General features: G+C 33.5%; 1 protein-coding gene across 1 annotated transcript in view; it reads right to left on the reverse strand.

The window, feature by feature from the left end:
* VWA8 (von Willebrand factor A domain containing 8) overlaps positions 1-23,717 on the reverse strand; it is a 421,567-nt gene that overhangs the window by 249,641 nt on the left and 148,209 nt on the right. Inside the window, exon 18 of the mRNA XM_012476777.2 lies at positions 989-1,095. Coding sequence (XP_012332200.2) covers positions 989-1,095 — 107 coding nt within the window. The remainder of the gene's footprint in view (positions 1-988; positions 1,096-23,717) is intronic.

Here is a 23,717-nt window from a genome sequence, read left to right on the forward strand (position 1 = left end):
GAGTGCAACCCTGCCTCTAAATAAATAAATAAATAAATAAAAATTTAAATATTAAAAAAATAAAGAAATATTTTAAAATTACTATTTTCAAGGTTGGTCCAGGAAGCCTATATTTTCAAATAATTACCCAGGTGATTTTCATACCCAGCTAGATTGGGAACCTCTGTCTTATGTAATTATTTTGTAATAATAATTATTATATTATTCCATATTTGCTTTAAATAGGTTGACCTAGAATAGATTATGAGCTCCTTGAAGCTAGAAAACTAAATAATAAAGCTCTTGAAGTCAGGGAGCATATCTCATATTATTCCCTACAGTAACCAAGCATTCATGACATGTTCACTGACATGTTCCAAGTTCAATAATAATATTAACAGCATTAATAGTAGTTATTATAGTAATACTAATGATTACAATGATAGAAACTATCATTTACTGAGGACCTTCTATATGCCAGATCCCAAGCTGATACTTCACCTCATTTTTTTCTCATATAATTTCATGTAATTCAAAGAGGAAAGAATAATGAGAATATGAAGAACATACACTACATAATTTGTTGAAAATCATCCAGCTAATGAGCAGAGCTTAAAACAGAATTTAGTCTAGTCTGACATTCTTTCTACCATATGGGGTATATTTAATATTTTGACTCCAAATAACATTCCAGCCTTACATTTGGAAAAAGTACATTTGTCAAAATTAGACAAGTTGATTTACAGCAGGAATTCTCAGAGTATCAATTAATATCAATTGTGAGTCTTAAAGGTGAGGGGAATTTGTATTTAGCATGTACTGAAATGGTAAATATTCTAAGATTTAACTCGTGTTTTTCAAACTTAAAAAAAAATCAGATTCATTTCTTCAAGCTAATACATAAAATAGATGAAAACCAAAAACATTTTTAAGTGGAATTAAAATAAATAGCATCAAATGTTTGCTAATTATTATTTAACTTAAAAAAAGAGTCAAATCAAATACTTACATTTGTAATCCTTCAGTTCTGGCTCCAAATTATCATCAGTATTTCTTTCTATTGTAGCATCTGCCAGATTTTTTTCTAATGCTGACCTAGCAAGATTGGGTAAAAACCTGGGGGATGGGGAGGGAGGAAGAGGAAATGGATAAAGTCAAATCTTTCTGTGATTCTTAAACACACACACACACACACACACACACCCATTCATTACTAATTACAGCCAATTAAGGAAGATCAGTCTGGATCTATAAATCTAAATCAAACAAAATATTAGAATAAGTATAAACTTAAAGTATGTGTGAATTATATGTTTGTGGAATCTCCTTTAATAAGTAAAACTTACTTGTAATTAGCAGTACTCATTTATGTACAACATTTTGCAAAATAAAATTTAAAATAATTTGCTTTGTTAAGTAGAATTAGTATACGTCATAAATCTTGTTTATTGTTTAACTGGCTCATCAAATTTTCTTTAGTAGATGAAACAATACTTGGCTGTTCTAGGTTGGCAATCATAAATTCAAATCAGTGGAGATGGATTAAAGAGATTTTCTTTACTTCCTAACATAAATTTCTGAATGAATTTAAGATTATCTAGCTTGGTTCTTCCTTCTATTAAATATATCTGCTTATCTATTCTATGTGCATGTTGTCAAAACAACAATCTACTGAATAACAGTTACTCTTCAAATAAACAGTTTGTGAGCATCATGTGCTTGAAGCATGAAACATGGTTTCCCACCCACACAAATACAGTTATAGCTAGAACTTACGGTCCCAAGGGAGCCAAGGATATGATTTTTAATCCACGGTATCCATGGTTTAACTATACCACTATAAACCAATCACTATGTGATACAATGTTTCAAATAAACATACTAAGAACATACCACTTCTAAACAATTTAGGTTTTTCACAGCTCTAAATCTTTGGTAGTGGTTCCTACAGTCTTGAGTATAATCTCTAATAGTGGAGAGGTTGGAGAGCATGAGGCAGCACATAAATAACTGTCAGGTTTCCTGCGTCTGTAATATTCCAGCCAACATATCTGACACTATCTCCTACTTCCTGCCTCATTTGGGCCTAGGCTATTCACATATTTACATCACTTTACATCACTTTATGCTAGTAACTTACATCACTTTATGCTAGTAACTCCTCAGTTCAGCATCAAGTGGATGGAGGAATTTACATTCTCCATCTACATTCTACTTGAAATTTACATTCCAAGTAGAGGAATTTACATCACTTTATGCTATTAAGTCCTCAGTTCAGCATCAAGTCAGACTTTGCTGCTCATCTCTGAACTTTAAAGTTCTTAGATCATTACCTCTTTTAAAATCAAGCCTTCACCTTATCTCCCAGTCTAATGGCTGGGCTTTTGCCCTGTTTCCTGAGTCCTTGTCTTGGCACCCTGCTTAACCTTCCTCTTATCACTATCCCACAAACTAGAGGCTGGCTTGGTAACACTAGGCCCTGCAGCTGCATCTCCATTGCTTTCTATCAGAACACCCTGACTGGCACTGACTATTTTCAAGCTTAGATTTGTTTGCTATTCCCAGGCATACCTGACGTGTATACAGTCTGTGTATCAACACATCTTAACATTGGCCCTGTATGGGAACATTTCTACATTATACTCCAAAGCCTGCAGAGGATAGCAAATATGGCACGGATGCCTTCCTTTCACCAGTATTGGCAGGCATTGCTTGCTAATCGGGCATTCTTTCCTGCTAATATTGAACATGCTTCACCATTATTCTCAATCTAGCACCCAGGCAGCACTATCAAATAATCAGAGGTAGCAAGGAAGTTGACATATATTTACATCTAGAACATTCTAAGATCTTGGCCTGTCCAACAAATGAGGAGAATGGAACACATCAGGTGGTGTGAGGCCAATCCTAATGTTTTTCCTAGATTGTAAGGGATTCATTAACTGTTTCCTTTCCCATTACTCGCTGATATTTTCTATTTATTTTTTCCTTCTTCTCCCTTGGCCTTGGTAAAATAAGCAAATAAATGAATGAATGAAATATTACTCTTCACTATCCTAGCTTTCTGAACAAAAGCAAGCACATATCCTGTTGCAAATTTTCCAAGTGTACTTATCACTATTATGAACAGCCTGGTGTCTTTTATAAATAATTATTATACTCATCACATTTATTCATTTTACCAACAAAAAAGGAATTGGAAAGGCTCTAGTCTCATTAGGTCTTGGTTATTAGAAAAACCAAAGAAAGATTCAGCTACACTCTGGGAAAGTCATAAAGAGAAGTATGGTAGTTATGCTAAGCTAACTCAAATAACAGTCTTTGTTACAGAAATGGGATAGGATCTTTAGACTAAGGAATCAGATAGGACTTCTCAGGATGATAGCATAGAAGTCTGTTAAGGGTCAGGGGTGTTCTCAAATCACCAGCCCTGTTAGAAGGAGTGTTACTTATAAAAGTGAAAGAAAAAGACTAAGGGGCTCTGTGGTACTTCTATTCAAAATATAAGTGATTAATTAATTTGTACTTGTGATTTTAAATCTTAAATTTCCAAATAGTATTGGAATATTTAAGATAATTTATGGTACAGCCTATTTATAAATTTAATTGGTTATATTTGTGCATTAATTACTCGGGAAGGTTTTGTTTGTTAATTGAGACATCCAAAGTACTTAAAAGGAAACAGAATATATAAAATTTATTAACCGTTTCAAATGTTTGAAGGTATTTTATTTAGCTGAGTTGGAACCAGACATTTTTCAAAGGCTGTTAAAAGTGATTGTTAATATCTGCTTCACTTACAGAGTTAACCGAATGAACAGAAACGTCTAAAGAAAGTCTCGATTTTTTAAAATTATAGCACTATAAAACTGAATGCTAGTTTTTAAAACCAAAAATAAATCCCCAAATAGTCTCTCCTGCAAACAAAACCATTCTTCCAGACAAGAAAAAATTCACATCAACTACAATCATTCTAATTTTAACATTGTGTATGATTAGTTCTGTCAGACTTGTGATTTTAAAATTAATTACTTATAGCTTAAACAGTGAAAATTTTATATAGATGTTATTCACTTTGCTAATTTATTTATTTATCCATAGGTGTTTTTGCCAAATCATTTTATATCCAAAGGGAATTTCTGAAAAATGCATGCAAATTGAGTTTTTGACAAATAGAATAATTTCCTCATTACCTCAACATTAGAAACAGTTAATCTTCATTTCTGATTAAACTCTTATAACTGTCTAAAATTTCTATGCTAAAGAATCAGCATAGAATTGGATTTTGAGGACCATCTCAAAATTTTCCAGAAGTAAATAAGTTAACGAAATACCAAACACTTGAATGAAATAGAACTCTTATTACAAAGACCTGTAATTAATTGTTCTACAATAAAATTATTTTTGAAATGCATATTACTTGAGAATTTCCTAATCTTCTAAATTCTTCACTGTAATTCTTTCAGTTTTCAAATATCTAGAAAATAAATCATGCATCAAGCTTTGAATTGATGCTCATGTTATAGGGTATGAGGATGAAGTGTTTAAGGAATTCTTCAGATAAGAATTGTCGCAATCTCAATTCCATTGGCATAAATACATAAATGGTACTTTTAAAACTATATTAACAAAAAAAAAGCCAAGCTAATATTTAATAAATTCAATGTTTAATAAATTTAGGTTAGATAATTTCTTTTGATATTTTATCTGCTTCACAAAATATTTTATGAAAATAAGTTGTATCAAACTTTGTTTTAAAATTTTCCACAAATTCAATTCCTTTTCACTGATTCAGTATAAAATGAGTTTATTTTTTTTTTTTAATAAAATATAAATCAATAATTTTTGGTTCCTTTCTGCCACTATGCTATTCTAAAGAGAAGGTTAGTAAGAAGGCTTTTGAGTCTGTAGAACTTGCTATGCAACAGATGATACATAAACAAAATAGTTGTTTTCTATTCATTTCTAGTTGAAAAGGTCATAGAGTGATTAGTATTTTTTGTAGTCAGTTGATAACACTGGAAAAATTAATCAATTATTTGATTCAGTAAATATGTATGAGAATAAAAAGTAACCAATTTTTGTTTTTCAGTTTTTTAAATTATGAAATATTTCAGTATTTCAGAAAATTAAAGAGAATATTATAGAAAATTACAAAGACTATTAAGCATTCTATTCCTCTCTCTCCATCTCTAGACAGAACTCTAACCCTGAAACTGGTGTATATTTCTTATACATATTTTTTTACTTTGCTACGTAAGTGGGTATGAATAAAAAATATATTGTACTGTTTGTCACATTTAACATTTTATGCAAACCACAAATCACATCATACACTGAATCTCCTTTTGTAATTTTCTTTTTTTTACTCAATATTAAGGTGTTACGATATGTAACCATAAATATGCAACTTACTTCATTTTAACTGTTGTAAATTATTTTATCATACAAATATATCAATTTATATATTCATTTCTTACTGATGGACAGATATGTTGTTTGGAATTTTTCATTATTACAAACAATGATGCAGTGAACATTATTGTATATACCTCCTTATATGCACATATAGGTCTATCTTTAAAGTAGATATCAAGAAGTGGAACTGTCAAATCATATAATATATTTAGGTATAAAAAAGTGATGAAACTTCCACCCCAATAGCAGTGATAAAATTACATTCCTTTTCACTCATAAAAAATATTAATACAAGTAAAAATTTAAAGTATAAAATGGTAGTTGATTATTATTTTAAATTTCACTTCACTGATCATTAATGAGGCTGAGCATCTTTTCAAACGTTTATTGGTCATTTAAATTATTTAACCTTTGCATAAATATCTATTCATCCTTTGCCCATTTTGAATTAATTCTTTTTCCTTATTAATCCATTGTTGCTTTATAGTCCCTGAATGCCAGTCCTTTCTTAATGATAAATCATGTAAAACACCTTTCCTAGTTTGTGGCTTGTGACTTATAAAGTAGTTTATAGTTTCATATAACTGGATTTTACCTTTTTGTGTGGAATGGAGTAGAAGATCTTTATTTATAACCATGTATTGACAAATCTATCCATTCCAACACTGATTTACAATGCTACATCCAATGTATAGTAAGTTCTCACAAATATGTGGGTTTGTTTCTGTGCTCTATATCTATTCTAATAGCTATTTGTTTTTCCCTGTACCAACACCATAGTATTATAACGAATACAGATTTAGAATGAATCTTGATCTCTGATATAGATCTCTGATATAATCTCCTTAATCTTATTCAAAATTTCCTGGCTATTAGTAGCCCTTTATATTTCCATGCCAATGTTTAGATCAGCTTGTCAAATTCATTGTAATCTTGTGGGATTTTGACTAATCATATCTAAATATCAACTTGGGGGAGACAGTTTTACAATACTAAATCTTCCCTTCCATGTATTTGTCTTCTTCAATACTTTGAATAAAGATGTATACTCTTCTCCATTAAAGCATTACATGTCATTTATTAGATTATTCCTAGGTTTGCAAAGCTTTCTACTATTATTTTGAATGGAATTTTTTCAAAAAATTGTATTTCCTCATTGATTGTTACTGTCGTACAGGAATGTCATTGATTTCAGAGTAGAAGTAACCTCATTAAGCTCTATTTGTTCTAATAATTTATGTATATTTTCTCTTGTATTTTTAATGTTGCCAATCATATAACCTAGGGCAAATGTACTTGCTAAAAGTGCTGAAAGATGATTCTTGTTTTGTTCCTAACTCTAAAGAGAATGTGAGAAGTATTTTGCCTTAAGAATATTTGCTGTAAATTTCTGGTAGATACTCTTTATCAGATTAAAGAATTTCCTTTCCACTCACAGTTTACTAAGAATATTTCTGGTTTAATAAATGTTTTATTTGTTTTTGCTTTGGTTTGTTTTTAGGGGAGGCTGTTTAATTTTATCAAACATATTTGCTTCATTTATTAGAATATTTTTTCCTCAACTAATATGACAGTACATCAAAAAATAGAATATCAAACATTTACATTCTTGAGGTAATTCCAAATTGTTCATGAATCCTTAATTATAATATACCTACATTTGAGATAAATAAGAAAGATACGGTTTAATAAAGTCAAAAGAGGAAACCTCGAAAATAACATTACCTTTTTTCTTACTGATTGAATGTATCCACCCTAAGATTCATAGGTTGAAATCCTCTTGCCCATGGTAAAATTGTCAATTAAAAATACAAATTTAAATCGAAAAGAATATTTGCTGCAGTTCTCCCAGCACCATTTATTAAATAGGGAATCCTTTCCCCATTGATTGTTTTCATCAGGTTTGTCAAAGATCATATGGTTATAGATGTATGGTCTTAGAATTTCTGATTTCTCTATTCTGTTCCATTGGTCTATCTGTCTGTTCTTGTATTAGTACCATGTTTTGGTTACTATAGCCTTGTAATATAGTTTGAAGTTGAATAGTGTGATGCCTCTAGCTTTCTTCTTTTTGGTTTCATATGAATTTTAACATAGTTTTTCCTAATTCTGTGAAGAATGTCAATGGTAGTTTAATAGGAATAGCATTAAATCTATAAATTACTCTGAGCAGTATGGCCATTTTTCACAATATTGATTCTTCCTATCCATGAGCATGGAATGTTTTTCCATTTGTTTGTGTCCTCTCTAATTTCCTTGAGCAGGTTTGTAGTTCTTGAAGAGGTCCTTTACTTCCCTTGTTAGTTGTATTCCTAAGTATTTTGTTCTCTTGATAGCAATTGTGAATGGGAGCTCATTCATGATTTGGCTCTCTGCATGCCCACTGTTGCTGTATAGAAATGCTAGTGATTTTTGCACATTGATTTTGTATCCCGAGACTTTGCTGAAGTTGCTTATCAGCTTAAGAAATCTTTGGGCTGAAACAAAGGGATTTTCTAGAAACAGGATCATGTCACCTGTAAACAAAGATAATTTGACCTCCTCTCTTCCTATTTGAATGTGCTTTATTTCTTTCTCTTGCCTGATTGCCGTGGCCAGAACTTCCAATATTATGTTGAATAGGAGTGGTGAAAAATGGCATCCTTGTCTTGTGCCGGTTTTCAAGGGGAACGCTTCCAGTTTTTGCCCATTCAGTATGATATTGACTGTGGACCCCTTCCTTATGCCTTATACAAAAATTAACTCCAGATGGATTAAAGACTTAAATGTAAAACCCCAAACCATAGAAACCCTGTAAGAAAATCTAGGCAATACCATTCAGAACATAGGCATAGGCAAAGATTTCATGAGGAAAACCCAAAAGCAATTGCATCAAAAGAAAAAAATTAACAAATGGGATGTAATTAAACTAAAGAGCTCCTACACAGCAAAAGGAATGCTCATCAGAGTGAACAGATAACATACAGAATGGGAGAAAATTTTTGCAATCTATCCATCTGACAAAAGTCTAATATCCAGAATCCATAAGGAATTTAAACAAATTTACAAGAAAAAAACCACCCTATTAAAAAAGTGAGCCAAGGATATGAACAGACACCTCTCAAAAGAAGACATTTATGTGGCCAACAAACGTGGAGAAATAGGAATGCTTTTACACTATTGGTTGGAGTGTAAACTGGTTCAACCATTGTGGAAGACAGTGTAGCAATGCCTCAAAGATCTAGAGGCAGAAATACTATTTGATCCAGCAATCCCATTACTGGATATATACCCAAAAGAATATAAATCATTCTGTTATAAAGATACTTGCATGAGTATGTTCACTGCAGCACTATTCACAATAGTAAAGACATGGAATCAACACAACTGCCCATCAGTGATAAACTGAAAAAAGAAAATGTGGTACATATACACCATAGAATGCTATATAGCCATAAAGGAATGAGTTAACATCCTTTGCAGGGACATGGATAGAACTGGAAGCCGTCATCCTCAGCAAACTAACAAAGGAACAGAAAACCAAACACCACATGTTGTCACTTACAAGTAGGAGCTGAATGATGAGAATACATAGACATGTAATGGGGAATAACACACACTGGGGCCTGTTGGAGAGGGTGGGCAGAGGGAGAGCATCAGGAAGAATAGCTAACAGATCCTGCCTAGGCTTAATACCTAGGTTGATCTGTGCAGCAAACCACCATGGCACACCTATGTAACAAACCTGTACCTCCTGCACTTGTACCCCAGAACTTAAAAGTTGATGGAAAGAAAAATAAAGAAAAATAAAATAAAATGCATCTAAAAATGATTCATTCTAGAATATTAATAATGTTACCTTAATAGTAAAAGTATAATTATAAAATTGTTCATAATTTCAAATTACTAATAATTGCTTATATTTTATTAATATTTTACTTACGATTTTTGCATCCATTCTATGAGCATTTATAATTCCATGATTTATAATTTTCCTTTCATAAATTATTCTTATCTGCTTTAGATGTCTAGATTATATTAGACTCAAAGTGAATTTCTATGTTTTCACTGTTTGTCTATTCTATGGACGTTTATTTAAGGCAGGGATCTAAGTTTCTTGACAATTTAGTAAAATTTGACAATAAAACCACCCAGGAATGGTCTTCTCTAAATGAGATATTTTAACTACCAACTTTATTTCTTTAACGGTTATGGGTCTATTTGAATTTTCTATTCATTCTTAACCAATTTAGGTATATGTATGATTGCAGAAAATTGTCTTTTTTAGTATAGTTTTTATAAATATTGACTTTATCTTCAGTTATGCTACTTTTTCCTTTCTAAAATTACATTACTTATTTCTGCTTCCTCTCTTTTACACTAATTAAATTTACCAAGGCTTTATCTATTAATATTTTCAAAGAATCGCCTTTTGGTCTGACTAATCTTTTCTATGATTATTTTGGTTTTTAGTTCATTAATTTATGCCCTTAACTTCATTATTTCATTTCATCTACTTTCTTTGGGCTTAGTCTGTAACATTTTACTAACTAAAGTTGAACGCCTGGCTGACAAATTTTCTTTAGCTATTATTTTCAAGTATGTGAGTTTAAAACTTAAAAAAAAAAAAGTTACCTTAGGTGTATCATTCAAGTACTGAAATTCAGTTTTGGTCATAGAGTTGTAAATATTTCATAATTTTCATTCAGATTTCTTTTTATGTTTGATTTTAATTATCCAACCAAATGAGCTTTTAAGTGTATTTTTCTGTTATTATGAATTCTATTGTTTTTTGGTCAGAGAATGTGATCTTTATGACAAATATTCTTTGGTATTTACTGAAAAACTGATTTTTTCTTTTTTGAGACAAAGTCTTGCTCTGTTGCCCAGGCTAAAGTGCAGTGGTGCAATCTCGGCTCACTGCAACCTCTGCCTCCTGGGTTCAAGCGATTTTCCTGCCTCAGTCTCCCGAGTAGCTGTGATGACAGGCACTTGCCACCATGCCTGGCTAATTTTTTGTGTGTGTATTTTTAGTAGAGACAAGGTTTCATAATATTGGCCAGGCTGGTCTTGAACTCCTGACCTCGTGATTACCTGCCAAAATGCTTGGATTACAGGCATGAACCACCGCGCCCAGTCAAAACTGATCTTTTATCTAGTTACGGTCAGTTTTTGATACATGGTACAAATGTCCCACGTGTGCTTGAAAAGAATGTATATTCATTGTCCACTGGGTACAAAGTCCATTACATCAAGTTTGTTCATTATTTTGGTAAATATCTTTACTAACTTCTGAAAGAAGTGAGTTTTTAAAACTCTCATTTTAACTGTTGGTTTGTCAATTTCTCCTTTCCACAGTTCTGACTGTTTCTGTCATACAGTGCTCCTTCTTATGTGCACTTCTTATAAATGGCTCTGGAGTAGTAAATCTACTAAATGAATTTTTTGTTCATCTTCTTCATCCCCAATCATGCTTTTGGCCTTGAAGTATATTAATAATATTATATTTCTTCCCTTTTGGTTAGTATTTGCCTGTTCTATCTTCTTCTTACACCTTCACCTCTGAACCTTTCTATATTATCTTTTAAATGTGATTCTTGTAGCAACATATAATTGGGCTTTGTTTGATTTTTAAAATCTCAATCAGAATCTTCAACTTTTATCTGGAAAGTTTAATCTTGTGTAATATTTGTGCTCACTTCTAATATTATTTCATATTTACTCTTTCTTTTTTCTTTCATGTCTACCTATGTTGTGTTGATAGGTAAAACATTTCTATTTGTTTATTTCTACCACCACTGGATTTATTTCCTTTTATTTGTGGTTACCCAAAATTTACACACTTGAACTAATGAAGTCTAAAATTACTTAATACTTCTATTCTCTTCCTAAACAACAGAAGAACCTAATAATGCATTAATCTCTTTTTCAATTTTCTGTAAATTTTTAGCTTCACCATGTTGTTAAATACTTCCCTAGATTGGTATTCATTTTTATTACTTTATTTTTCACAATACATTTAAATTTAACAATACATTTGCCTATTTCCTTTCTCATCATAGTTTCCTGCATGTCAGTCTTTTTTTCTGGATTCAGTCTTTTGCTTGCTGAAATATATCCTTTAGTAGTTCTTTCAGCACTACTGAAAGAACTTTACAGTCTTTAGCTGAAAATGTATTCCTAGAGGCAAAGACTTTTGGCATTGATACTTATTTTCTCTCTACACTTTCAGTATACTATCTAATCCTGGAATCTACTATTGCTGATCTAAAGTTGTCGGCTTGACATTTTTTCTCATATCTTTTTCCATTCATAATTTATAAGTTTTTCTTTTTGTCTTTCATGCTGTACAGTATCATCATAATGTATGCAGGTATCAATTTGTTTTTATTTGTCCGACTTGGGAACTGATACACTTCTTCAATCTGTAGACTCATGTCTTTCTACTTTCTGTTCCAAAACACTCCAAACCATTGCCTCTTTGAACAATTATTCTCCCTCAGTCTCTTTATTCTCTCTTCTTAAATTCCGATTAGACATATGTTGGACTTTCTTATCTTATCCTACATGTTTATTAACAACTCTTTCAGGTTTTCTATCTCTTTACTTTGCTGTGCTGCATCCCAAGCTATTTTCCCTCCACTTTATTCTCTCTTCAATAGTATAATTTACTAATTAAGTGCCCAGTGGATTTTGTTTGATGGTTTGTCCATTTGCTTGTTTTCTTTCAATGACTATATTCTTCATTTCAAAAAGTTCTGTCTCTTTGATTTTTCTTTCAGATCTACCAGTTCCTTTTCTCCTCTATCCTAGTCATTCCGTTTTTAATTCCTCCTAAGTTTTAATAATCTTAAACATATTTATTTGATAGTCTCAAATTGTTCTATTATTTTGAGTTCCTGAAGTTCTATTTCTTCTAAATGTTGTATCTGTCAAATCTCTCTTATGGTTTTTTTCCTAAATGTGATTTATTACTTATTATATCCAAGCATATTCAGATAGGATATTTAGTGTCCTGGATCTTGTAAAAGTGTTTGCCACAGATTAGTTTTCAAGATTGGTGTTTTCTACTAAGCCTCCAAGTAATTAAATGATCCAGGATAAGTTTTTCATGTTAACTTAGTACTTTTTGCTTACTGCATTTACAGATGGCATCAACATGGACCCTCATACCTGCACCTGGGCAATGTGGGGCATTTGATTTCTCATGATGACAGTTTCCTTCCCACCCCAAGTTCCAGGGAGATGGTAAGCTTTCTCATCATTTCTTAGGGCATGTGGGCAAACATTTTTTAGTCTGTGGAAACAAGGAGCACTTTCAGACTCTATTCTTCATGGAGGAATCTTCATTATAACTTCTTTTTTTTTTTTTTTGAGACGGAGTTTTCGCTCTTGATACCCAGGCTGGAGTGCAATGGCGCGATCTCGGCTCACCGCAACCTCCGCCTCCTGGGTTCAGGCAATTCTCCTGCCTCAGCCTCCTGAGTAGCTGGGATTACAGGCACGCGCCACCGTGCCCAGCTAATTTTTTGTATTAGTAGAGATGGGGTTTCACCATGTTGACCAGGATGGTCTCGATCTCTTGACCTCGTGATCCACCCGCCTCGGCCTCCCAAAGTGCTGGGATTACAGGCTTGAGCCACCGCGCCCGGCCCCATTATAACTTCTTTACTTCATATATGCCTGCAGCCACATTTGTTGTCTCCAAACTGATATTAAAGTCCAGCATTAGACCACTAAGCCCTATTCCTATTTGAAAGCCTCTTTGGCAGCCATGATACCATCATCATCCTCCTTATTCTGGTATTGCTTTTTTACTTCATTTCCTCTTCTTTTTAAGTATTAACTCTATTGCGATATAATTCACATCACACAATTCACCTATTTAAAGTATACAATTCAATGGTTTCTAGTATATTCACAGCGTTGTACAACCATTGCCTCAAGCAATTTTAGAAAATTTTTCTTACCTAAAAAAGATCCCCTGTACCCACTAGCAGTCACTCTCCATTTCCCACCCAACCCTCAGTCTACCTGGCCTCAGGCTACTACCAATCTACCTTTTATCTCTATGAATTTGCCCTATTCTGGGCATTTCACATAAACAGAGCCAAACAATATATGGTCCTAAGTATCTGGCTTCTTTCACTTAATGTATTTTCAGGGTTCATCCATGTTGTAATATGTATCAGTACTTCATTTCTTTTTGTTTCTAAATAAGATTTCATTCTATGGATAAAACACATTTTATTTATCTATTGAGCAGATGAAAGACATTTGAGTTGTTTCTACTTTTTCAGTATTATGAATAATATTGCTATGAATATTCATGTAGAAGTTTTTGTATGAACATGTTTTTGTTTCTCTTGGATAGATTTCCAGGAGCAGAACTGTAACCCTAGTCCTATTTAATTTCTGATATCTCTGATATTCTCTTCCTTTTGAGTTTGGATAAGAATTAACAATTACATATTATATTTTATTCAGAATTTCCAGGTTGGCTAGTGTATGGGGAGGACATCTAGCTCATTCTAGTTTGTTTATGTATATCACTAGTTTTTCTATGACTTTTATTTCAGACATTTAAAAAATATCTGCGTTTTAAAAGAGATCAATTAAATTTCGCATTCCAAATAGCAGAGGAAATATAAAACCACACCAAAATTATTTCTTTTCAATATTGTCTTGAAAATCTATCTTAAGAAGATAATAAAATATCTGCCAGAAATGCATTTCTTAATTTTTCTGACCTTTATTAAAAATGTTCTCATGTTTTTGTTGTAGACTGAATTAGTAATAAATTGTGACTGAATAGGTAATAAATTAAACATTGCTTGCTTTCAATATTCTCATATGCTTTTTATTTCTCAAAACTTTGATATTTTTAATTTCTTAGATCAACTCTTATTACTTGATTTATTTTTTTGATTTATTTTTATTTGCTTTTTTTAAAAATAAAGGAAATTAAAAGTTGATTCAACTACCAGGGCATATCTAATAGTCTGTAGAATGCTTTGAAAGTCTAAAATTTTTATATTTAGTAAAATAATCAATGTTGTTATTTTCTATAATTTTTCATCTTCAAATAATTACTCTGAAGACACTGAAAAGGAATTTAATTTTAGCTGGATACACACAAGGAGAACAAATTCAAGTTGCAACACAAGAAGCTTAATTCAACTACAAGAAAAACAGCCCACTAAACTGAGGGGTTACAGAAGGCAATAAAGATTCTGCCAAACTGAAAATAGATTCTCCTTTAATTTCTCTTATCAAGAAATGAATGGACAACGAACATAGCCACAATAAAAACAGTTACTAGATCATATGAAAAGAGACTAAATCTTTGGGCCTACTGGAAGTTGTTCTTAATCTTTTCTTATTATCCTTTTAAATAGCTTCATGTAAATGTAATTCTGTAAGAAAATTCTATAAGCCAATCTTTTATAATCACTAACCAACTGATATGAAAACAATTAGTACAGACTGAAAAAATGTTAGTTTTGTTAAATTTAAATATTGAGCAGTACTGTCAAAAATGAAAAGTTCCAACGCAAATTTCAGAGGCAATAAGTGTAATAATGCTAAAGAGCCCTAGCTCAGAAGACACATGAACCAGCATTCAAGTCCGAAACTCACTATTCATAATTATGTGACTTGAATGACTTAAACAATTTTCTCATTTATAAAACACCTCCGAAAATTATTGAATGTCTAAATAAGATAATATATTAATGGAATGAAGGTAGACCAAGATAGCTGAATAGAACCCTCTGGCAATTGTCCTCCCCTCCACAGGAACACCAAATTAACAAGTATCTGCATAAGAAAGCACCTTCATAAGAACCAAAACCAGGTTAATAATCACAGTACCTGGTTTTAACATCATATGAAGGAAGAGGGCACTGAAGAGGGTAGGAAAGACAGTCTTGAATTGCCTACACCATCTCTTCCCATCCCCTAGTGGTGCTACATGGCTCAGAGAAAAATCTGTGTACTTAGGGGAGAAAGAGCACATTGATTGTGGTATTTTGCATGGAATTCAGTGCTACCCTGTCACAGTGGAGCAAGAGTGCAGCATTCAGCCAGTGCCCATGGAAGAAGCATTTAAACCAGCCCTAGCTAGAGGGGAATAATCACTCATCCCAGTGGTCAGAACCCGAATTCTAACTAGCCCTACCACCACAGGCTAAAGTGCTCTGGTGTTCTAAATAAACTTGAAAGGCTGTCTAGGCCACAGGAATACAATTCCTGGGCAAGTCCTGGTGCTATGCTCAGAGTCAGTAGACTTGGGGTGCATGTGACTCAGTCAGACACCAGTGCAGACAGCCAAGGCAGTGCTTGCACTGTCTCTCCCTCAACTCCAGGCAGCACAGCTTGCAGCTTTGGCAGAGATTCCTTCCACTGGAGGAAAGGAGAGGTGGGAGTAAAGAAAACTTTGTCTTACAATTTGAGTACTAGCTTAGCCAAAGTAAAATAAAGCACCAAGCAGACTGCTAAAGTCCCCGATTCTAGGCCTTGGCTCCTGGATGACATTTTGACACCCACCCTGGGCCAGAAGGGAACCCACTGTCTTGAAGGGAGATTCCCAGGCCTAGCAAGATGAATCACAACCTGACTAAAGAACATTTGGGCCTTGAATAAACATTAGTAGTAGCCAGGCAATAGTCACCACAAACCTTGGGCGAGACCCAGTATTGTGCTGGCTTCAAGTCTGACCCAGCACAGTCTGGTGGTAGTCACCCCTCTCCCAACTCCAGACATCTGAGCATGGAGAGAGAGGTTTTATTTGTTCGAGGGAAAGTAAGTGAAGAGAGCAAGAGTCTCTGTCTAGCAGTCTAAGGAATTCTCCTGGATCTTACCCAAGACTACCAATGTGATATCTCTATGAGTCTGCAAGAATCCCAGCATTACAGGGCATGGAGTGCCCTTAATGCATGTATGGCCACAGTGACCAGAATTAGATCACACACTCAATTCTCTTTGAGTACTTGGAAAGCTTTCCCAAGAAGGACAGGTACAAACAAAACCCAGGCAAGGAAAACTACAATAAATATTTAACTCTTCAATGCCCAGACACCAATGAACATCCACAAGCATCAAGACCATCCAGAAAAACATGACCTTACCAAACAATCAAATAAGGTACCAGTGACCAATCCCAGAGAGACGGATACATGTGACTGTATTAGTCTGTTTTCACACTGATACCTGAGACTGGGCAATTTACAAAAGAAAGAGGTTAATGGACTCACAGTTCCATGTGGCTAGGGAGGGCTCACAATCATGGTAGAAAGTAAAAGCATGTCTCACATGTTGGCAGACAAGAGAAGAGAATTTGTGCAGGGAAACACTCCTTTATAAAACCATGAGTTCTTGTGAGACTTATTCACTGTTATGAGAATTGCATGGGAAAGACCCAAACCCATGATTAATTATCTCCCACGGGATCCCTCCCACAATATGTGGGAATTACGGGAGTTACAATTCAAGATGAGATTTGGGTGGCGATACAGCCAAACCTTATCAGTGATTTTAAAGAAAGAGAATTCAAAATAGCTGTCTTGAGGAAGCTCAATGAAATTCAAGATAACACAGAGAAGGAATTCAGAACTCTATCAGATAAATGTAACAAAGAAACTGAAATAATTTTTAAAAATCAAGTCAAAATTCTGGAGCTGAAAAATTCAGTTGAAATACTAAAGAATACATCAGAGTCTGTCAACAGGAAAATTGATCAAGCAAAAGAAAGAATTAGTAAGCTTGAAGACAGGCTATTTCAAAACACACAGTCAGAGGAGACAAAAGAATAAAAGAATGAAAAAGAATAAAACATGCCTACAAGATCTAGAAAATAGCCTAAAAAGAACAAATCTAACAGTTACTGGCCTTAAAGAGAAGGTAGAGAGAGATCAGGGTAGAAAATTTATTCAAAGGGATAATAGCAGAGAACTTCCCAAACCTAGAGAAAGATATCAATATTCGAGCACAACAAGCTTATAGACCACCAGGCAAATTTAACTCACAAACACAACAACAACAACAACCTCAAGACATTTGAGGTACCTAAAAGCAGCAAGAGAAAAGAAACAAACAACATACAATGGAGCTTCATTAGGTCTGGCAGCTGACTTCTGAGTGGAAACTTTACACACCAGTAGAGAGTTAGCATGATACATTGAACGTGCTCAAGGAAAAAGCTTTTATCCTAAAATAGAATAACCAGCAAAAATATCCTTCAAACATGAAGGAGAAATATAGACTTTTCCACACAAACAAAAGCTGAGGGATTTAATAAACATCACACTTGTCCTACAGGGGGAAGAAAGAAAAAGGACATTAATGAGCAATAATAAATATCTGAAGCCAGCTGGGCACGGTGGCTCACACTTGTAATCCCAGCACTTTGGGAGGCTGAAGTAGGCGGATCATTGGAGGTCAGGAGTTTGACACCAGACTGAGACCAACTGAGACCAACATGGTGAAACCCTGTCTCTAGTAAAAATACAAAAAATTAACCGGTGTGGTGGCACACACCCTGTAATCCGAGCTTCTTGGGAGGCTGAGGCAGGAGAATTGCTTGAACCTGGGAGGCAGAGGTTGCAGTGAGCCAAGATTGTGCCATTGTACTCCAGCCTGGGTGACAAAAGCAAAATTCCATCTCAGAAAAAAAAAAAAAAAGAAATAACTATATCTGAAGCCTCAAAATTCACTGGTAATAGTAAGTACACAGAAAAAGACAGAATATTGTAACATTTTATGTGTAGTATATAAACTACTTATAACTTGAGTATTAAGACTAAAAGATGACTGAACAAAAATAAGAACAACTTTTCAAGACATAGATGGATAAGATATAAATAGTAACAACAAAAAGTTAAAAGTGTGTGGACAAAGTTAGAGTGTAGAGTTTTTATTAGTTTTCTCTTTGTTTGTTTATGCAATCAGTATTAAGTTGTCATCAGTTAAAAATAACGGGTTATAAGGCATTATATGCATGTCTTATGGTATCCTCAAACCACAAAACCTACAATGGATACACAGCAAATGAAAAGCAATAAATACAAGTAAAATACACCACTAAGAAATCACCTTCACTAAAGGAGGACAGGAAGTAAGGCAAGAAGGAAGCAAAGACCATAATACAACCTGAAAACAAATAACAAAATGGCAAGAACAGTTCCTTATTCATCAATAACACTGAATGTAAATGGACTAAACTTTCCAACCAAAAGACAAGAGTAGTGAAATGTATTACTAAAAATGAGACTCAGTGATCTGTTGTCTATAAGAAACATACTTCACATATGAAGATACACAGACTGAAAATAAAGGGACAGAAAAAATATTCCATGCCAAATGAAACAAACAAAAAGAAAAACCAGGAGTCGCTAAACTTATATCAGACAAAATAGATTTCTGGACAAAAACTACGAGAAAAGATGAAGATTACTATATAATGATAAGGGGGTCAATTCAGCAAGAGCATATAACAATTTTAAATATATATGCACCCAACACTAGAGCACCCAAATATATAAAGCAAATATTTTTAGAGCAAAAGAGAGATATAGAGCCTAATACAATAATAGTTGGAGACTTCAATACTGGACAGATCACCCAGACAGAAAATCAACAAAAAAATGTTGGACTTAATCTGCACTATAGAACAAATGGACCTCACAGATATTTACAGAACATGTTATCCAATGGCTGCAGAATACACGTTCTTCTCCTCAGGACATGGATCATTCTCAAGGAGAGACCATATGTTATGCCATAAAACAAGTCTTAAAAAATTCAAACCAAAATAAAAAATGATTCTATTATCTTCTCTGACCACAATGGAATAAAACCAGAAATCATTAACTAGAGGAATTTTGGAAACTACACAAATACATGAAAATTAAACAATAGGCTCCTGAATAACCAGTGAATCAATGAGGAAATTAAGAAGAAAACTGAAAAATTTATTGAAACAAATGAAAATGGAAACATGCCAAAACCTAAAGGATATAGCAAAAGCAGTATAAAAGAAGTCTAGAGCAATAAGAGCCTACATCAAAAAAGTAGAAAAATGTCAAATAAACAACCTAACAATGTATCTTGGAGAACTAGAAATGTAGGAGCAAACCAATCCCAAAATTAGTACAAGAAAAGAGATAATAAACATCAGAGCAGAAACAAATAAAATTTAAATTAAAACATGCAAAAGATCAATGAAATGAAAAGTTAGTTTTTTGAAAAGATAAAATTGACAAACCTTTACCCCAACTAAGAAAAAAGGAAGACTCAAATAAATAAAATCAGAGATGAAAAAGAAGACATTACAACTGTTACCACAGAAATACAAAGGAACATCAGATGCTACCATAAGCAACTATATGCCAATAAATTGGAACACCAAGAAGAAATGGAGACATTCTTAAACACACACAATCTACCAAGATTGAACTATGAAGAAATACAAAATGTGAACAAACCAATAACAAGTAACGAGACTGACACTATAATAAAGTCTTCAGCAAAGGAAAACCTGTGCCCTGATTGTTTGCTTGCTGAATCTGACCAAACATTTACTGAAGAACTTATACCAATGCTACTCAAAACATTCTGAAAAATAGAGGAGGAGGGAATACTTCCAAACTTGTTCTACAAGGCGACTATTACTCTGATACCAAAACCAGAGAAAGACACATCAAAAAAAGAAAACCACAGGCCAATATCCTTGACAAATGTTGGTGCAAAAATCCTTAACAAAATAGTAGCAAGCCAAACTCAACAACACATTATTATAAAGATCATTCATCATGACCAAGCGGGATTTGTGCTAGGGATGCAAGGATGGTTAAACACATGTACATCAGTCAATGTGATACATCATATCAACAGAATGAAAAACAAAAGCCATATGATCATTTCAATTGATGCTGAAAAAGAATTTTTTAAAATTCAATATCCCTTCATGATGAAAACCCTTAAAATGATGAAGATAGCTGGACACAGTAGTGCATGCCTATAACCCCAGCTACACAGGAAACTGAGGCAAGAGAATGGCTAGAGCTCAGGTCTGGGTTGTAGTGCAATATATTGAGTAGGTATCTGCACTAAGTTCAGCATCAGTATGGTTATCTCCCAGAAGTGGGGAACCACCAGGTTGCCTAAGGAGGGGTGAACTGGCCCAGGTCAGAAACAGAGCCAGTCAAAACTCCTGTGTTGATCAGCAGGGAGACTGTGCCTGTGAAGAGCCACTGCACTATGATATGTCGTCTACAAGAAACATACTTCATCTATGATGATACATAGACTGAAAATAAAGAGACAGAAAAAAAATTCGATTCCAAATGAAGCAAACAAACAAACAAAAAACAGTAGTCACTATTTTTATATCAGACAAAATAGATTTCAAGACAAAAAAGATGCAGCCTGGCAGCAAAGTGAGACTCCATATTTAAAATAACAAACAAAATAAAAATAAATAAATAAAATTTTTTAAAACACTGAGTATAGAAGTACTATACCTCAACACAATAAAAGCCATATATAACAGACCTATAGCTAGTATCATACTTGTTGTGTTAGTCCATTCTTGTACTACTATAAAGAAATATCTGAGACTCAGTACTTAATAAAGAAAAGAATTTTAATTGGTTGATGGTTTTGCATGCTGTATAGGAAGCGTGACGCTGGCATTTTCTTGGCTTATAGGGAGGCTTCAGAAAACTTAAAATCATTGCAAAAGACAAAGAGGGAATGAACACTTCACATTGTCAGAGCAGGAGAAAGAGAGAGGCAGGAGAAAGAGAGAGACGCACCACCAACTTTTAAACAACGAGAATTCATGAGAACTCACTTACTATCATGAGACCATCACCAAGGGGGAAATCCATCCCTGTGATCCAGTCAACTCCTAAATAGGATTACATTGAGTTACAAAGCTTCTCCAACACTGGGGATTAGAATTAGAAATGAGATTTGGGCAGGGACATCGATCCAACCCATATCAATACTGAATGGGAAAAACCAAAAGCCTTTCCTCCAAGATCTGGAACAAGGGAAGGATATACACTTTCACCTCTGTTATTCAACACAGTACTGGAAAGCCTACCTAGAGCAATTGGATAAGAGAGAGAAATGAAGAGTATTCAAATTGGAAAGGAAGATATTAAATCATCCTTGTTTGCAGATGATACGAGCTCATACTTGAAAAAAATCTGAAAGAATCCAACAGAAACCTATTAGAATGGATCAACAAATTAAGTAAAATTACAGGACACAAAATCAACATACAAAAATCAGTAGCATTTCTATATGTCAACAGTGAACAATTTGAAAAAGAAATAAAAAAAGTAATCCAATTTATAACAGCAGCAAATAAAATAATATACATAAGAATAAACTTAACCAAAGAAAGGAAAGATCTCTGCAATGAAAACTATAAAACATTGATGCAGGAAATTGAAGGGGACACCAAAAAATGGAAAGATATTCCATGTGCATGGATTGGAACAATCAATGCTGTTAAAATGTCCATACGACTGCAAACAATCTACAGATTAAATGCAATCTCTGTCAAAATACCAATAACATTCTTTACAGAAATAGAAAAATAATCCTAAAATTTATATGAAACCACAAAGACCCAGAATAGCCAAAGACATCCTGAGCAAAAAGAAAAAATTTGAAGTAATCGTATTACCTGGCTTTAAATTATACTACAGAGATATGTAACTGAAACAGCATGGTACTAGTATAACAGACACATAGACCAATGGAACAGAATGGAGAACCCAGAAACAAATCCATACATCTACGGTGAACTCATTTTTGGCAAAGATGTCAAAACCATACACTGGGGAAAGGACAATCTCTTCAATAAATGGAGCTAGGAAAACTGGATATCCATATGCAGAAGAATGAAAGTAGACCCCAATCTCTTACAAAAATCAAATAAAAATGGATGAAGAATTAAATCTAAGACCTCAAACTATGAAACTACTAAAAGAAAGCATTGGAAAAACTCTCCAAGACATTGGTCAGGGCAAAGACTTCTTAAGTAATTCTCCACAAGCATAGGCAACCAAAGCAAAAATAGGACAAACAGGATCACACTGAGTTATAAAGCTTCTTGTGCAGCAAAGGAAATGGTCAACAAAGTGAAGAAACAATCCACAGAATGGGAAAAAGTATTTGCAAACCATCCATCTAACAAGGGACTGATAAATAAAATATATGAGTTCAAATAACTCAGGAAAAACTCTAATAATCTGATTATAAAATGCAAGAAAGATCTGAACAGAAATTTCTCAAAAGAAGATATGCAAATAGCATACAGGTATATGAAAAGGTACTCAACATCACTGATGATTAGAGAAATGCAAATCAAAACTACAATGAGCTATCACCTCACCCCAGTTAAAATAGCTTCTATCCAAAAGATAGACAATATCAAATGCCAGTGAGTATTTGGAGAAAAGGGAACTCTTGTACATTGTGGGTGGAAATGTAAATTAGTATAACCACTATATAGAACTGTATAGAGTTCCAAAAAAAAAACAAACCTAATAACTAGAATAACCATATAATCCACCAATCCTACTGCTAGGTATATGCCCCAAAGAAAAAAAATCCATATATCAAAGAGAGGTTTGTGCTCCCATTTTTTTGTAGCTCTATTCACAATAGCTAAGATTTGGAGGCAACCTAAGTGTTCATCAATAGACAAATGGATAATGTGGTATACACACACACACAATAAAGTACTGTTCAGCCATAAAAAAGATGAATGAAATTCTGTCATTTTTAACAACATGGATGAAACTACAGCACATTATTTTAAAGTGAAATAAGCCATGCATAGAAAGATAAACTTCACATGTTTTCATTCATGTCTAAAAGCTAAAGATTAAAACAATAAAATTCATGGACAGAGAGTAAAAGGATGGCTACCAAAGGCTGGGAAGGGTAGTGGGAAGTGGGGAAGGGAATGGTTAACGGGTACAAAAACATAGATAGTTACATAGAATGAAGATTAGTATTTGATAGCACAACAAGATGACTATAGTCAACAATAATTTATTGTTCATTTTAAATTAACTAAAAGTATAATTATAATGTTCATAATACAAAGAAATGATAAATGCTTGGAGTGATGGATACGCCATTCACCCTGCTGTGGTTACTACACATTGCCTGTATCAAAGTATCTCATGTACCCCATAAATATATACACTGACTATGTACCCATACAAATCAAGGATAAAAATTAATTTTAAAAGATAATATGTTGTACTAAATAAGTTCTAATCAGTGGGGCAAGGCTGAAATAGCTCTATATTCAG

The sequence above is a fragment of the Aotus nancymaae genome, unplaced genomic scaffold, assembly GCF_030222135.1.
Source record: "Aotus nancymaae isolate 86718 unplaced genomic scaffold, 86718_ANA_hifiasm-v0.15.2.pri h1tg000043l, whole genome shotgun sequence".
Taxonomy (NCBI): domain Eukaryota; kingdom Metazoa; phylum Chordata; class Mammalia; order Primates; family Aotidae; genus Aotus; species Aotus nancymaae.